The 17,845-nt window shown below is 43.0% G+C and overlaps 1 protein-coding gene across 3 annotated transcripts in view; it reads right to left on the reverse strand.

Moving 5' to 3' along the window:
• MARCHF8 (membrane associated ring-CH-type finger 8) overlaps window positions 1–17,845 on the reverse strand; it is a 106,028-nt gene that overhangs the window by 2,077 nt on the left and 86,106 nt on the right. For all 3 annotated transcript variants that reach the window (XM_064513982.1, XM_064513980.1, XM_026112549.2), the window contains exons 4-7: window positions 8,862–8,941; window positions 7,714–8,559; window positions 5,587–5,767; window positions 1,460–1,607 (exon numbers count right to left, since the gene is read on the reverse strand). In XM_064513982.1, the coding sequence (XP_064370052.1) occupies window positions 1,460–1,607; window positions 5,587–5,767; window positions 7,714–8,559; window positions 8,862–8,941 (1,255 nt within the window). The remainder of the gene's footprint in view (window positions 1–1,459; window positions 1,608–5,586; window positions 5,768–7,713; window positions 8,560–8,861; window positions 8,942–17,845) is intronic.

The following is a 17,845-nucleotide window of genomic DNA, read 5'->3' on the forward strand; positions in this document are numbered from 1 at the left end:
TTTTGTTGCATCTCTATCACCCGCATTTAAATCAGAGATTATTCATTTTATACCCTTTCTGCTTACATAGGTCCTGTATCCATCCAGTCTCTCTCCTCTTGAAAGGCCAGGAACATTACTGGATTGATACGAAACAATGCTGAACCACCCACTTTCAGGTGTCTCAGAGAATCACCAGCAGTGCAACAAAACTATGGCCTCCCAAGTCCTCAAAGTTTTTAATGAGATACATGCCACTTGGTCTTTTGTAAACACTTGGCAGCACAGGAGGAATTAAAATACTTCCAAATTACGAATGGAATTGAGACATGACAACTGATGAAATCCTACCAGTGATTAATACCGTGGAACTGCTGATTCACAGGTGAGCGTACCTGATCCCATCTGTACACACACACACACTCCCTATACCCCCAGCTCGTTGGCGTACTCCCCATTTAGAATCCAGACGAAGGGAGCAAAGAAAGCACATTAACAAGTACCAAATATTCACACTATCACTGCTCATGTTCCTCTAAAATATTTATTGATTAAAATAACCTGGAGGCTATAAATCTTTGTAAGCACATGCTTTTCATTATCATATGGCAACCTTACATTGAAGGGCCAACAATTTCCACAGCTTGCCTCCAAACAGTTTTAATGGCTCCCAGCCTTGGTTATTATAGCCCGTCCCTCCCCGTCCCCATGGCCAGGGGACAGCTCAGCTGCCTGTAAGGGTTCTGCAACAGCTGCACGTTTGTAGCACAGCACACCAAGATAAGTAGATGTCAATTTGGTGAGCTTACAGCTGGCATATTAAAGAAAATGAGCTGCTGTCCAAGAATTTAACACGTCCCAGCAGCGGGGTGGCAGCCACTGCATTAATTCCACTGTAAGTCACCTCAGTGCATGAACTGGAGTCTTAAGCATCAACATGAATTTCTTCTGCTTCATGCATCAACACTCATTAAAATTTCTCCCATCTAACACGTCTTACACGAAATTTGTGCTAACCCATCTCAAACATGACCGAATAGAAAGAATAACCTTGTTGATTTACCTCAAAGCTTTGGATTCAAATGCCTCATTTCTTTTTTTTAAATTGTTCTGGTTTTGCCCACCTAATGGCAGTCAAAGCAGCAAACAAATGCTCACATCCCTATCCACTCAGGAGCTGTTCCAATTTTAAACTAAATTAGCTAAGCCACAGCAATTTTGTGTCTGGCTACAGTGGATTAGCTCTCATATCTGTGCACTTCAGGTGCAAACTAAATTGACATGAAATGGACTTAAGAGCACCCACAAACAGATTTGCACTGATCTAACAAAATCATTTTAGAATTGTGCTTTTAAATCAACCCAACCTCAGGCTAAGCAAAAAACATTACCTGCGCCCTCCCCTGATCAGCGTCCTCTCTGCATTTAGGATAAATAATTATTCCAAGAGAAAGAGTGGGAAGATAATCAAGTACCATACCAGTAGTCTGTCCCTGTTTTATCTCCTCAGCGGTCCTGTCGATCAGGACATAGAGAGACCACACAACGCAGGTGATGGCGATGATATGGAATGTCACAGAGCACATGATCTTCCTCCTCTCGCTGGCTGTCATCTGCAGCTTCTCCCACTAGCAAGAAATCCAGAAGCAGAGCAAGAAATTAGATGTTTATTCTGGTTACTATTGTGTGTATATATATATATACAAAAAGAGAACACCGGTAAGAACACAAACAGGCAGGCGACTGGTTTCCTCCTAACACAGATTTTAAAAGCCGCACAATATAATTTCTCTGACTGCAGCAGGTGTCCGACGGCTGGTGGCTCATCTTGCTGCGACAGGAGATCTCCTGGAGCACGAGGGACACTTCAGGGCTCAGCTCTCACCTGCAGCCTCAGTGCAGTGTCATCACACCCCACATACTCTCGCAGACTCACTCCAGCCTAGGAAATTGCAACGCTAAGCCTTGTACAGCCCAAACAAGGCTGCTCCTCAGTGCATTTGTCACTGAACAGTGGGCACCCACAGTCACAGCTGAGCATTTTGAATGGCAGAAGCACACCCCTGCTCAGACAGGCGTTCAGTAGAACACACTGCAATAAAAGTCACGCATGATCCAATCAGCCAGTGCATGCAAGAATCTCACACTGAGCTCTGTTAGAGGCCCTCGATACACAGTCAAGCCTGTTTAGCTCTCACCAATGCACGTTTTTACCTCTAGAGGTTTCACATTCAATCTTCACATATTTAACACTACTCTCAGCAGTGACACCCATCTTTTATTTTCAGTGTTTCAAGGGTACTAAAACACAGAACCACACGTGCCCTAAGAATAGGCAGCAGAACTGAGATGAAAGCTTTTGTAAGTGAGAGGATGCAGCAAGTTAAATCCCCAGATTTACATCTATCAATAATGTTGATACAGCCCCAACAGAAACCACAAAAGTAGGTCATTGTCTTTTAGGGAAGATACAAGGAAACCAGACAATCATTATAGATACTTATACTTTCCAAGCAATTGCACAAAAACAGCCTTTATTTCTGACCAGAACCTCTGGAAGCTTTTTTAGGTGATTTCTCTACGTATATGATGAAAGCTTTTGGGGGTGGGTTACACATCACTCAGCACGTCTGGCTGGAACACAGAGTCAACAAGGGCCTTTCTCGCACTTTCACAAAGTACACAGTGGGGCACATAAGCTTCTCATCCACGTCTCTGTGTGTCTAGAGAGGTGCATTCGATGCCTCCTAGAACAATTTGGAGAAAAGAAGCAGTCTTCAAAAAGGAGTCAGAATGTGGAGAAGAGTGAGGATGACCTTAGTGGTATGACTGAGATCACCCATCATGTTGAATTACTCCACTGCTACAACTAGCAGGCGGCTGGCTGAACCACAGAACAGAGACACTGTGAGCCTCGCTGCCTTGCCGACAGGGGATATTTTTGGCCAGTCTAGGCCAGATCTCTAGACCTACAGGCAAACAAATTTCATCATGGCAGAAAAACTGAGGACTTCCAGCAATGATATGCTAGATTCATGTTTTGCTGGAAAGTTATATTCTTTCAATCTTCCTTGAAAAGGACAGATCAAAACATTTCCTTTGGATCTTGTGTTCTAAATAGAGAAATGATTTTACATCTAAACAAAGGTGTTTACTTTCTACAGAAAGTATAAATTTATTCATTTATTTAGTCAAAATCCAAGTGTGAGTTCCATTTGTGAATGCTCTTACAGCACCATGAGGACTTGTACTTAGATTAATTTGTATTTCTCTTTTGTGCTCCACAGTTTCAGCTCCTTTGCTAAACTATATCTCCCATGAACTGCTGGCATCACAGCTACCAAACCATACCTCATCTCTTCAAGTGATATGAGCACACAGCTAAAGAGAAGATATTCTGCAACCTACACAGTAGCCCAAAGAGGAAACTGAAATCTTTAGGTCTCTGCTGTACAATTTGGATGACATCAACCAGCATCTACCAACCAAAATAGTCATCATTTCTGTTTGTTTTTTGTTTTCTTTTTTAAGTGTTGCTAAAACATAAAATTCAGCAGAAATTCAGGTTTAGTGTTTTCTTTTGTTGTTGAAATTTAGAAAGGAAGCATCCCTCTATTGTCTCCCGTCATCTTCAGTTGAATTGTGACACAGTGTGCTCCTCAGTCTATTTCCTTAGTATCTGAGTGTTTGAATGCTTTGCAGACCAATACATACGCTATGCTGCAATACAGCCTTAAGATTCTGCGGAATTTTAACTTCATTTCCACTCTACAGAGAAGCACAAGCCCTATTTGTCCCATCCTGTTCATAATCACCAACTCCAGACTCTTTTCTCCTGACTGACAAGATACTATAAAGGATGAGTCAAAGATACAGTGCCACCTTTTCTTCTGGCTTCAGCTGAGCCTCTGGAAGACTCCTTAGATGTACTGAGAGTTAAATTTCTTCTCCTTCTGTTTATGGCTCTGGCCCTATGTTGTGGCATCTGGTCTCTTTCACACAGATGACCTGTTCAGAAATAGCTAATGATGTTGAGTGACTCGGTTCTGAAAGTGCCCACTAGCTTTTTCTCACAGGGAGCAAATATTCAGAAAATGCCACCCACCCACTCCAGGCAGAGTAAGCACTTTCTACACTTTAATGCCTTATGGCTGGGTTGTGCAAAGCGCTGTCTCTGTGGACAGAGCCTATGACAGTCAATGTCGTAGCCCAGAGCCTACTATACTCTGTATGAAGTAGGTATCGAGGAAAAAGCTAGAGGTCTCAGGAGGCAATGATTCACTGCAGTCATGAGCAGCAGTCTTCCTATCAACATAACACGTTATGCTGTGTATTTTGCAGACTGCACATCTCTAAAAAATAGAGGTGTTTGAAATCTGCTGCATTTTCTATTAGGAGTCACTTTTAAGAATCCGGCAAACTCCCATAGCAGCTTTTGGAGGGCTGTAGTCTGGACTTCCCACGCTACCTGATTTAGGATCATTATGCTTGAATTTAATCTTTCCTATTTGTTCTAGTTCCAGACTGAGGTTATGGTTATTAACCTATTTTATTTTGTTAGATACAGCAAGATTTGTAGGTGCTACGAATACCAGCTGTTTCCATGTCAAAATCCTTATGGCAAGCACCAACTGAATTTGAAAGCCAGGAGGGTGTGGGAGAACAAAAAGGATGCAAACAAAAAGTGGCATTACAATAAAAGTAGCATTTAAGTACACATATTTTAAGTCACCACATTTATTAAAAAAAAATTATACAATTCATAAAACAAAAAATACTGTTTCTAGCAATCTAAAGTACTAAAACCTAGTCATATACAATCTATGAAAACATACAAATGAAAATATATTTACCCATGAACCTTCTTTACTGGCACTGAATATTTTGGCTAAAATAGATTTGCTTCTTAAAAAAAAAAAAAAAAAAAAAAAAAAAAAAAAAAAAAAAAGCTACAGATTTTAACCAAATTATATTCCTAAAGTGAGATTTAAAGGAAGTTAAATCTGAAATCCTCATATTTTCAAGAGAATTTAATAGCCCTGTGGATCTCAGTACAGCCAGCTCAAGGAGACAACAGTACTGCAAAACTCCATGTTTAAAAACAAAAGTGGATAACCACAAAGCAAGTGCATCAGCTCTGAAAAGTAACTGAAGAAACAATCCAGTTGCTGTGTGCATGCATGTGTGTATTTATATGTATATTTACACAAAGAGCTGCTGGACTACAGTAAACCTTGACTATTTTCTCTGCTGTTAGCTAGCAGGCCAATGCAATCAGAGAAAAAGGACTAGGATGCATTTCTGGCTTGGGCAGTACAACAGGATTCCCACCTTGAATTCGGGAAGCAGAATGATCATTACAAAGGCTGAGAGCAGGAGAACTCTTATTTAACTCTGAGAGATGGATTCAATTGATGTTGAGTTTGTGAGGCTGAAGGTTAAACAGTTTCCTTTCACACATACACAAAACTGACCAGTCTTACTAAAGAGCCACCGGAACATGATAAATACGTGGGTTCCACGGGACTGCGGATAAGGACAACCTATTTCAGAGCAGAGCTGTGTTTTAACAGAGCAATTCCTTTGGGGAGCTCTCTGTGTGCCTACCTTTTGCAAAGGCTTCAGTTTTGTCTCCATGATGAACTCATACTTGCAAAGTTCACAGCATCGTGTGTCTGAGCTCTTGATCCATTGCTGCAGGCAGGCTTGGTGCACAAAATGAAGACTTCCCGTGCAGTGACAGGGGGTGATCAAAGGGCTCTCATCATCTCCTTCACAGTGACATATCCTGAATCAGAAACAAAGCTGCTCATTAGGAGCAGAGAAAGCAAAAAGGATGCGGAAAAGGCATGCAATATCTGTGATCACACATAAGGTTGTCCACTGAGGATCCTTAGACGTACACAAAGAAATGTATTCCATAAAAGCAGCTAAAACTAAGAACCCCCTTGCCACGCACGCACAAACACACACCAAATAATTGAGCACAGACACTGCTAACTAGACAGCTTCTCTCTAACAGATGAGGCGGACACACAGAGCCTGACAGAAACTCAGTATCCAAAGAAAAAAAACAGGGTAAGAAATGACAACTCTTCATCTACTAGAACTATAGTGCTTCACTGAGAACAGTATTTGGACAGATCAGACAGTACTTCCCAAGACAAAACATGCACAGAGATGTACAGCTACTTGTGGATTACAACTTAAAACAGAAGACAAAAACAAAATTCCCAAACCTACTATGAAACAGCCCACCCTAGAATCATGAAGAGTTAATTTAGACAGCCTGGATTTTGCACAAGCAAAGTGATTTTTTCTAGTGCCAACTGCTAAGAGACAGACCCACACTACAAAGCTAGAGCACTGAATCGCTCCAAAATATACCTATTCTGAATGGACTAACCATTTTGCTCTCCAATTCTCACTTTTCAAGAGCTGCCAAGGAAGCATCAGGTCTGCAAAATTCCCCACTTCCCTCACTGCCTAACTGGGTAGACAGTGAGGACACTTGATATAGTGTTACTATCGGGTGGTGCTACTTCCAGCTTCAATTTATACACACTTGATTTGCATCAAACATCCCTAAGTCCTAACCATGTGGAAGAGGAAACCCTAGAGGTCATGAATTGAAAGGGGGATAGTAAGGAGCTGGGGAATGAATATAAGTTACTAAGCATGTGTGAAGTATATCCTGGCATGCTGCCATCTCTGTCTATTACTGAAATCCCTTATTGATGTGTAGCATCTTGCCTCTTCCGACCTTGCTGATAGCTGGTAAGTGGAAATGAAAGAGTGGGTGGATTACAAGAGCATCTTGTCGACGACAAGCCAGTAAGAAACAAGATTCTGCTGGGAACGGGGGAATCAAATAACATTGGCAGGTAGTAACAAGCTAACTTCAGAAAGTAGTGGCAGGGAGGAAAAAGATTAGGATAGAAAAACACTAGGTAGAGGGCTGTGATAATTTCTCCTGTACGTGGTGTCTCTGGCTCCTCAGCCACATTTTGGAGCTGGGATGGGGTATATTTACCAAAAACTCACCCTGAGGACAGTCCAGAGCTGCCTGTTCCTACCATCTCTGGACACAATTAATCTTCTGTGGCTGCAAGGAGGACACATGCTTTTTGGACCTCATGCTACAGATATCACACAGGCCAATCACTTAACACTCAACATTCAAATCCCCCTTTCAACTAATGCATCCAGAAAGCCCTTGGTGAACAAAACAGAGGCAAACTGGGAGAAAAGGGTTAAAAATCAAAACTACATTGACCAGATCTCAGAAGCAGCACTCAGTCTCTTTTCCTCCTCACTCCCCACCCCTCAACTCAAGCCAGTAACCACCCTCAATGACTGTCAGAAAAGCACATTGCTCATTAAAAGCTAAGAAAAGTTCATCTTGGCCTTTAATATGTGTAGCTGATTCTCTCATAATATTCCCAGTTTGGGCACTGATAAAGAGAAAAATACCACCTCAGAACCCAAAACCTGAAACAAACTGCAACAGAATTTGACTCCAAAGGAAATTCTTTTGTTTAGTGGACTTGTTAAGAGCATCAGAGGGGTGCGAGAAAGAGGGGAGGGAAGGCTGCACACTTCAAACTGCACATATTAAAGCAAGGTGAAAGGGTAAAAGAAAAGGTAGAGAAAGAGCACGACGGCAGAGAAAGCAGAACGGTCACCACAACACATGGGAGAGCTCAGAGATAGGTGGTTCTCCAATAAACCAACCTGCAGGTATCCCCCGATGTAGACACAGGGGAGAGAGGGGGGAATTTTTCAGAGAGGGGGGAAGGACAGTCAAGGTCACTGTCCTTCTCAACTGAACAGAGTGGCGCCCGCTGCTCTTTTGTTTTCAGTTTCACTGAGGTGCTGTCCTCAAAGACGTCATCATCTCCCATATCATCAGAGCAGAAGTCTGTGCTTTCCACCAGCACGCTGGAGGATTTCTCAGCTTGGAAGTGACTGGAATAGCTCTCCAGTTCGAGGAACTTATGCAGGCTACTGGTGCTGGAAGTGTGGGAGAAGGAAAAAAGGTAGCGCAGCAGTTTTTTGCTTCTTGAGGTGTCATGGTCCACCTTGTCCTCCAGCAAGGGGATATGCACAGCGCTGCGGTTCTCTGCTCCTCCCGACGCATTCGAGTAGTTGGAAAGGGAAGGGATGTAGGAGTGTTTAGAATTGCTAAAAGAAAGAGGCCTGAGATTCAGCGACTTCCTTTCTTTAAGATGAAATCTGTTAATCCTTAAACACTGCTCTTGAGTTGGGGTCAATTTGCCTTCTGAGCATGTTCGCTCCACATAGTCAAAGCACTCACTGGTGCTCTGTGCCTTCTGGTCCACGTCATTGAGGGACTTGGAGAATTTCAGCGTGCGGGTGGGCTTTACATTCTTAGCAGACCTGAGTGCCTGGACCCAATCCTGCCCACGGGAGTTTCTCTTTGCTGCATGCAACGTGTCCTGACAGATTACTGTCACAGTGACCCCTTGTGTCAGAGAGCTCTGGCAGTGAGGATTTTTCAAGACAACAGCAGACTGCACTGGACTGTGATGACAACATTCAGAAAACACTGCACTGGAACTGCATGCAGAACAGTGGAATAAAAGCACAGAAAGTAAAAAACAATTACATAAGAGAACACATAATTAAAAGTGAAGAAATGAGAGTTACGGCTAGTGTGGGAATGGCAAACATAGCGGGCCAAACGGTGAGTGGGGTTCAATGAAGCAGTGTTAGACAGCAGTCAAGTCAAACAAATGGGATGTTTCTAATCAGAACCCCACATTGCTTACTTCCCAGTACACATGCTTTTTCAGTTTTGTTTTTTCTTAACTTGAACCTCGCACAAGCTTCATCATAGCCATGGAAACAACACACTTTACCTGCAGATGTCCTGATTGGATGGTGTAACAGAAGTCCGAGAGAAACTATGAGGAGCAGAGATAGAGGTTGGACTTCCAGCCTGCAGTGAAATAAAAACAAACCAAAAAACCAAAAAAGCAAGTCACAGGTGGAAAGAGTTTGATAGGCACTGCAGTCAACTTCAGGATTAAACATAGCATATGGAGTCAGCTATCACACTACATCTGACGCTCAAGGTCTAGTTGCAAGAAAGGAAGGCTTTGTTGCCATGTGCTAGAAAGAGAGGTCACGCTATCTCATCCTTGGAAAAGTAGTAATCAGAATACAAACATTTTTCCCCAAGGTCAAATGCAGCCGTCTCTGGAGCGGAACCTGCCAGCTGTCAAATATTGCACAGAACAATAGCTCAGGAAATGAGCAATGGTACAGTAATTAGAATAATTAGATGGAGGTGTGTGTATAGACTAGTCAGAATTTAGCTACCACATAATAGCTAATCCCTCCACTTACAATGATGACAAGAGATTAGAGGCTTGTTTTTTCATGACACAGAACCTTCAGTAATTCAGTAACTCAGCCACTGTGTAGGGACTTATCTTCAGTACTACCACATGCACATGAGCACCATCTGCCAAATCAGACCATTCCCCGAAGCACTCTCTCTACTTTGAGGCCTTTCATCCTGTTCTTATTACGACAGGGTCTTCCACCTACCTGCAGAAAAGGTGTGGCAGCAAACACATTTACAAGACCTGACAAGAGCACAGTGAGAAGTAAAACAGCTGAAGAAGTCAGAATTCAGCTGAACTCAAAAAAAACCAAAAGAAACCTAAGCTTCAGGTTTGGCTGAGTGGACAAACCTCTAAAATCAGTACAGTAAAAACAACCTTCCTTCAGCTGGAACTAGATGGCCTATTATCAACGGCCTTTTCTGCCACTAGATTCTGTGGATGATTCATGGAAACTCCTCAATCCTTCCTAAAGGGTTTGGTGAGATGGAGACCTGTTTTGATGACATCTTTAGAGACGAAGAATCTTTAGACCTGACTCTCCCATACTCCACGGATGTTGGATATGTTGTGCAGTTCGCCCACTGCTGCGAAACACAGCTCCCATTTCAAAATTCAAGCAAAGGTTTATAGCTCTTTTGACCTGCAAAGCAAAGCCTGAAAACCACAAATGAACAGGGCAGTCAGCACAGCAATGAAATTGTTGACACCCCGCCACGCTGTGTAAAACCAGCACAGCTAGCACAGACCCAGACCCGTGCAAGCCCACAAAGCCAGACTGGGAGTCTACCTCCGGTCACAAAAGCAGTGTTGCCACAGAAGCACACCATGCCCAGGCCTGTGCTTCAGCTGGAGGCTCCAGCGCTAGCTCAGCCACTGCGGCTTTGAGGATCTCTGTTCACAGTACATGCACACATGTCTAACCCATGTCTAATTGATCCCATATTTAATCCATTAAAAGCCTCTATGGTATATTTTAACAAGACTGTTGCAGGCTTTAGCAAATTGCTAGCAAAAGCAAGGTCCCCTGCCACATAATATACTTTCTGTGAGAGAAGGTGATATACTAGATGAATGCTACCTTATAAATAAAACTACAATTGTCTTCAGCGTTACATGACTCATCTGTTAAGGTTCTGTTTCTGTAGCCAACAGCACTGAAGAGAACAATGTTCCTGGCCTCGCATCTGGATGACTTGGGTGCTCCAAGACTGAATAACCAGGTATCCATTCACAGCTGGGTCTGCAAGAGTCGAGGGCAAGACCCAAACACACACCTCTCGATCTGTAGCAAGATCTTAAACTGTTTCCAATCCTACCCAGCTAGGTATATGTATAAGACAAAAACAAGAGAATAACTTTAAACCAGAAAGCCAACTGAACAATGTTATGCCTGTGACAAAACAAATGAAACACCTGAAGATCAGTTATTGGCTTCATGCTGGAAACTATGGTTCTTGCGTTTTACCCACCTGCACACGCTAGTCATACAGAATGCTGGTCATACAGTGAGGTAAATTCAACTATCATTTGTAAATTTTCTATTTTATTCTCAGTCTCTCCTGAAAGTAGGTACAACTCTGACTTTAAATCCTACCTCTCAAAAAGAGTTTGTGCAGTAATTTTTTTTTTTTAAAGAAAGACAAGTTAGTGAAAGAGCTGACATGTGGAACTGCTATAATTATGCAAATGAAGATTAATAAGACTTAAGTAATGAATTATTTAAAAAGACATATTTAGCAATCTTCTAAAAACAAAATATTGAACAAGTAAAACAGCATGTTACATTCTACCATGGAAACAGAGCCATATACTGTTGGAACTGAAGTCATAAATCAACTAATAAATCTGTCTCAGGTTTTCTGTTATGAGCACAGCACAGAAGGTAACCTGCTTATAAAGAATCTACATGCGCCACTCTTTCACTTTAGAAATGAAACACACTGAAAAAAGAAAGTAGTACATATGATGTGCCAATCTAACAGCAGATGACTAGATGCAGTGATCCAAAATTTCCCTTTCAAACCCATGGTACTGGTTTCTTAATCCAACTGCCTGGCACCAGAGGAAGTGTCAAAGACATGATGCTTGGGAAATCAAAAGGCTAGGACAGGCAAGAGAATGTGAAATTTTATTTGCATTTTAAGAGCACTATTCTGTTTCTCTTTCTTACACCAAACTGCAACCATGCACTGTGAATTTGCCCACTGCTCTACTACTAATCCTTCTCATCTGCCAGTGAGAGACAAGAACAACATTTAATATTAGAAACTAGAGAAGAAACCTAGCCCAATACAACCAAGAATACGTATACAATATAAACACCCTCAGAATTCACGTAAAGCTCAACAGGTTGTAAGTGGAAGTGAGAAGTATAGCCATCCTTCCAATGGCACCACTGTCAAATACCACTCTCCAGATGCCAGCACTGTTCAAGGCAGCTTACAAAACCATCTGCAAGGCACACTTCCTGTTCCTCCTTCGGTACCGTCCTGCTGCTATACAGGAGGTCGTCTTTTGTCCCGAACTCTACACATAATGCAAACGCAACCAAAAAATGAACACAACCCTAAAGTGACGACACCTGGAAATACACCACAAAGTGGAACAGCAAAAGTCTGAGGAAGCTACATGCTCGCTGCACCTCAGTTTGAGCTGAAGAAAGCTGTGGCTACCACTGAAAGACACAGTCCAACTTCCATCCTGTCTCATTCCTCCCCCTCTCCCTTCCCTTCCCTCCCATGCTTTCTGCTCATGAAAGTGTTTACACAGCTGCATTGCAAATCAGATTAAGATACTGAGATGAGTTAAAAGTAACCATTTCTTTTTGCAGGCCTGTTTAATGTCTAGCTTCAGCTGATGGTAGCACATCGGCTGGTTACAGCAATGAGGCTGCAACCCTCTGTCAGTGAGGCACGACTCACGGACTAGAGAAGAGCATGGTAAAATGCAAGCTGCTGCCCAGAGCCCAAGAAGGTAAGTTTTGCCTTTCCTAGAAGCAGCAGGCAGAGGTGCTCGCAGAGGACACTGGCCAGTCAACACAGCTCAGCTGCGTTCGCTGACCCGAGACACAGCCTCTATAGGGCAGAGAGGCGCAACAGCAGAGAGGAAACACTGGCAGCCTGGGCTAGGACAGGGCAAAGAAGAGGTGGCACAACGGACGGATGCAGCAGAGAGGCCGATCCAACAAATACGGAGCACGGCCCATTCTCTCACGCAGGGCACGGCTCTGAAGAGGCTGGGAAGAGGAGCACTCGAAGCCTTCACTGAACTGCAGCTGCCACACACCATCCTTAAAGCCGCCAGCAGTCAGCCTCTTAAGTACCACCATTAATTAAACGGGTTGCTTACAAGGAGGACAGCAGTAGGTTTTAAAGCACTCGTTATATGAAGTTTCTGCCATGCTCATTATGCAACACGTATCCTAAACTTTAACAAACCCAAATTCTACCCTTCTAAACCCAAAATTGCATGCTGAACCTCTGTGGACTTCCATGTCCTTGCTTTGAGTGAATATCATCTCCAACAACAAGCTTTGGGAACTACATGCTAGCGAGCTGCCTTGTTCACCCCCACTGGTTGCCTAAAATAGCTCAGAATAAAGGCCAACAGTCAGTTAATTGTGTATATCGACATTCCGATCTAATGCAACTCAGTGGGGTCTCAGTGTGGTCCTCCACACCGGTATTTAGATAATCACAGTGTTTCTGAAGGTGGCAATCCCTGGAAACCTACAGCGCTCTCCAGGCTCGCTAGCAGGAAGAAAGCTGTCGTAGCTGCTTGTCCTCGTTCTCCCCCTGCTCCATGAAAAGTGTGATCTCTTGGTGAAAGAAGTCAGTCTTTTCTAATTAAAAAAAATACCTGCTTTTGACTACATGCCGCCCATCAAAAAGCAAAAGCAAAAAAAAAAAAAAAGGCTGCCTAAGAAAACAAAGTAATCTTTGCAGTGAGCAGTGGCAAATATGTAAATGGCTTGGGTATACTCCAAAATAACCTGCTCATCTGAGAAGGCACTTCTGTATATAGCTCCTGTCATCCCTCTTTGGGCTGCACTTCACTACTAGCAATTATACCTCATTTTAAAGAACGGGGCCTGTCACATTTCTAACAACCTTACCAAATTACTCACTGAAGGTAGGAAGTTAAAAACAGCTCAGCTCCAGAAGAATTCCTCCATTGATTAAAAGTCTGATGGGAAGGAAGCAAACAGGTTTTCCCCAAACCTGCAAAGCTTGTTGTTTGTAGGTGCCATACGATCAGGACCAACACTGTTGCCCTATTATTTGTGCTACAAAAACATCTAGAAGTCTCAACTATGGATCTGGGAATTAGCATGCTCAGCATTATACGTGTTTAATAACAGAGCATCTCTCGCCTTTGGGCTTACAGCTGATGATAAGGCAGATAAAGAGTTACAGAAAAGAAGCACAGTTCTAAGCTTTTTACTTAAAACTTGCAGCACAGGGAGCTTCAGACAAACACAGAGATAACAACAGAGCAAGGAGCCAAACACTCCACAACCTTAATTTCAAGATGGTGTTTTGATCATGGGTTTGCCTTTATTTTGCACTGTGATGAACTTACTTCAAAACTGCTCCCTTTTCCTTGGCTTTAAAAAAAATAGAGCAATAGTAAGTAGAGCAAAACTAAAAAGGTAGCTGCACTTGCTGTCAAAAATTGGACTGATCTAAAAGATGTCCCAAATGTCTCTAGACCACTGGAGCAATTTCTGCCTGTCTCCTTTCCCTGTAAGGGAAACATGAGCACAGTGATGGTCCTCTCCACTGAGCTAATCCCAGCTACCACCAGGCCCTCCATGGGGATTACAGAGACATAGGGAATTACAGTAGGCATCGGCTAAGAGGAGACCTCTCCCACCACTGCACCAGAGCTGTGTACCAAGAACCAGCAGCGATCTAGGCCCATTACCTTTAATCCCTCACACCCAAAAATCCCTCCACAGTGTGATGCTTTTTCAGCATTGAGAGCACAGCTCTGTGATCTGCAAAGGGCCACTAGGAGTTTTGTTTGAATCAGATTTGTCTCTCTTGGTATTAACACATCACGATGATGAATGTGGTGAAAACACACAGGTCAGAGAAGCAGGGAAATGGTTATCATGCTCTGTATTTTAAAAGAACTCATTGTCAAAGAGCTATTTTATCTTCCTCACACAGATCCTATTTAAATGTGTATTAAAAAGGCATGGCTGCCTCTAGACACAGCCATGGAAGACATTTATCTTGCACAGCACATCACCTGAGGCAGCAAAAGCCCTGGGCTCCACTGCCTGCTTAGCTTATGCCTGGAGAGCCACTTATGCCACAGAGACCAAGACCAACTGGCTCATACCTGTTCCTGCCCCTTCTCATTCCTCCAGCAGGATCTAGGTACAGTCTGCGCATCTAAGCAAGACGACAAGGTGAGGGACCGGTGAAAAGAGGCACTAAGTGCCACTGCAAGGCACTCCCTGGAAACCTCCTGAGCACAGCTCTCCTGCCTTCAGATAGTGAAAGGACGTCAGGGGCTGCTCTGAGAGACCCAAGGAATCTGAATATTATTCTTCAAGAAGGGGATGTCACTTTGCACACCACATTTGAGAAGCAAAACTGCAACTATGATCCGTGCGTTGAGATACAGTCTTTGCTTCAAAGCAACTAGCTCTCACCTCTGCGCAGATCTGGCAGCTATGTTTCTTTTATTTCCTTTTTCCGCATTAAAATGGAAACAGCAGGAGCAACCAGCCTGACTCTTTCTCCTCCCCACACTGCCAATCTTCTCTGTTTCAGTGCCACCTCTGCCCCTTTCACTTCCCCTCCCTTTTACAGGGGCAGTCCCAACCCCATCTCTTTGGCAGTGGCAAAATTCAGTTGTGTTTGCTCTGCTGAGAAGTCCTGAGCCTGGGCTGAAGGCAGGCAGGGAGGTCTTGATTAAACCCAAGAGACCCATCCAGCTATTCTCTGGAGCCACTGCAGAACAAATAACTGCTTAGCTCCAGCTAGAGCTGCTGGCCAAACCAACACCTTCACGAGGACACAATGCATTTGCCTTTTCATGTTCTTAGCAAGCGTATGCCATGTATACATTGTCTGAGTGCTCTTGCTCAAGTACACTTCAGCTATAAAGTCTCCAGCACTTATATCTGGAAAAGACATTGTCATTTCACTGCAAGTATGCCAAAGGAGGCCTCGAGCCAAAACAGCCCACTCAGTCCACAGTGCACTGCAGCAACAGGAATAACCAGTCAGGCTGAGTGTATGTACTCAAAACTTGAGATAGCCAGAACAGACCACCTACAGACAGAATGGACATGGCGAAACGTAGACAGCCCAGGTTCAGAGGCGGTTTTTGAAAGCATTTCTTAAATACCAGTGCGGCAGGATCAAACGCCAGTACCTTCCAGCCCACTCCAGTGAGGCTGCTACCAGAGTCATGCCATTTTGACTTCCAGTGCATATTAAACCAGGCATCTTTACCTGAGATAAGATGCATTATAAGGATGAAGGGTGATTGGGGGGGGGGGGGTGAGTTGTAATTAACTACCTGATAAACCCATCTGACTGCAAGAGAAAAACAGGTTCCTCCTAAGTTTGCCCCAAAGCCCCATATTAGCATCTCAGATTATCTTTTTTTTTTTTCTGGTGAACGAGGATGAAATGTAGGTATGTAAAGGAAGAAGAAACACTCTTTATGAACATGTGGGAGAGAAGCATCTGAAATTTTCAAGATGGTCAACTCCAACATATAATTTTGGCAACAATTCTAAAGGAACCAATTCTCTGGAGTCAGCAGCTGGAAGAACTTTGTTCCATATTTTATATAATGCATATGACCACTGTTAAAATTACATCTAGAAACTGGAGTGAAGCTGAAGTCAGCTTCCCCTCAGACTTCCTAAAGAAACCTGGAGAGGGTTCTGGCAGGAACTTATGCTAGAGACACCAGAACCAAAGGTACTGAAAAGGTGGCTATCTATCCTTTCAAAATCTCCCCAGGTGTAACTCAACCTGTCCACAGCACAGGGCTTACATCAGCTGAAATCAGGAACAATTACACAGGTTCTGCTTGGTGGGGAAGACATCTTATAACTTTAGAATTATCCTCAAAATACCTGGAACAGACTGAGGGAAACACAAGGAGAAGGGAAACTCCTCCAGGTTTCTCCTTCAGGAGGTGCCCTTCATGCCTGTATGAAGTGATGATTAATAAGGAGAATCCAGTATCAATGAGGAGCATCAGAGAACAGGGAGATTGCTATACTCTCTTATAAGAACATTACACTACTGTGTCCAAGCACAAGTTTCCACACTTTTTGGGTGGGGAGAGAGCATACCTCAGTATTCATATGATACAATTTTTCCTGTCTTTTCCCTTCCCCAATAGCTCAGTAAAAGCAGGGTTTTCTTTGTTTGCTTTTAAGCAACTTCTATACTCCACTCCCCTGCCCCCCAAATAATCTCAGGCACCTGAAAAAAACACCTCTGAGAGCAATTTTTGCAGTAAACCTTGGTCATCTGATAGGCTACAGGACAACTAAGCTCAGCGATTGAAAAATCTGGACTGCTTTTCTACGGATGGATGCTCACTGAATCCTTCAAAGCTTTAGGCAACAGTGGATGTGTGTATTCATATGCTTTTCTAAATCTGTTCCAAGCTGATGAACAGCCTAAATGGATTTTAAATTTCATAGCAAGCTTAGGCTACCACTTTGCATCTGCACTGGCTGCCATTCAGCCCAAGAATAATTTAATACTTTACAGTGTGCTTCTGCTCCAAAGATAAAGCTGTACAGGCCTTCAGAAAAGACAAAGCATTTACATTTTTTAAAGACTGCACTTTTGATTCCTCTGCTCTGATCCCACTATTTGCATTTTCAAAGCTTACCCCTTAGAGGGCTATGAAAACAAGACTACAAGAGCTTTCTCACTACACTAAAATCATCCCTCCAGAGCAATAAGATGACAGGAACAGTACGCAGATGACTGAAGATATTTCCATACATCACATCATCAGTGTCAAGGTCTACCAGACACTTTAAAGCTAAACAATACCACTAATTATAGGATAACTGCTTACAGACCAAACTTGTTAGTGACCTCATTTAATCTGCTCGTTAGCAGAATTCCTTTATTCAAGAGCAGGAGACAAGAATTACCATCACTATGAAAATCCCTTTTTTAGCTGCTCTCAGTGTCTGGCTGTTTTAGGGTCAAATCTATTTATATTTAGAAGTTGAGGCTTCTATTATGCTTAATTATATCCCTGTGTGGCTTGTACCATGAAGGCACTTATCAATGAACCTCTGACTTCTCAGCAAAAATGCTGCTTCAGTTGAGGTATGCATCTGCCCTGTATATGTCTGTGCAAACCAGGAATTTGAACAGTGCAAGCTTGGAATTGGGCCTTGCCTGAGTCCCGTGATGAAATCAATTCAACCTGCCTGCAACGCTTTTTTTTTTTTCCTCAAAACAAATATAGAAAAGATTCCAGAAATT

The sequence above is a fragment of the Dromaius novaehollandiae genome, chromosome 6 (assembly GCF_036370855.1).
Source record: "Dromaius novaehollandiae isolate bDroNov1 chromosome 6, bDroNov1.hap1, whole genome shotgun sequence".
Taxonomy (NCBI): Eukaryota; Metazoa; Chordata; class Aves; order Casuariiformes; family Dromaiidae; genus Dromaius; species Dromaius novaehollandiae.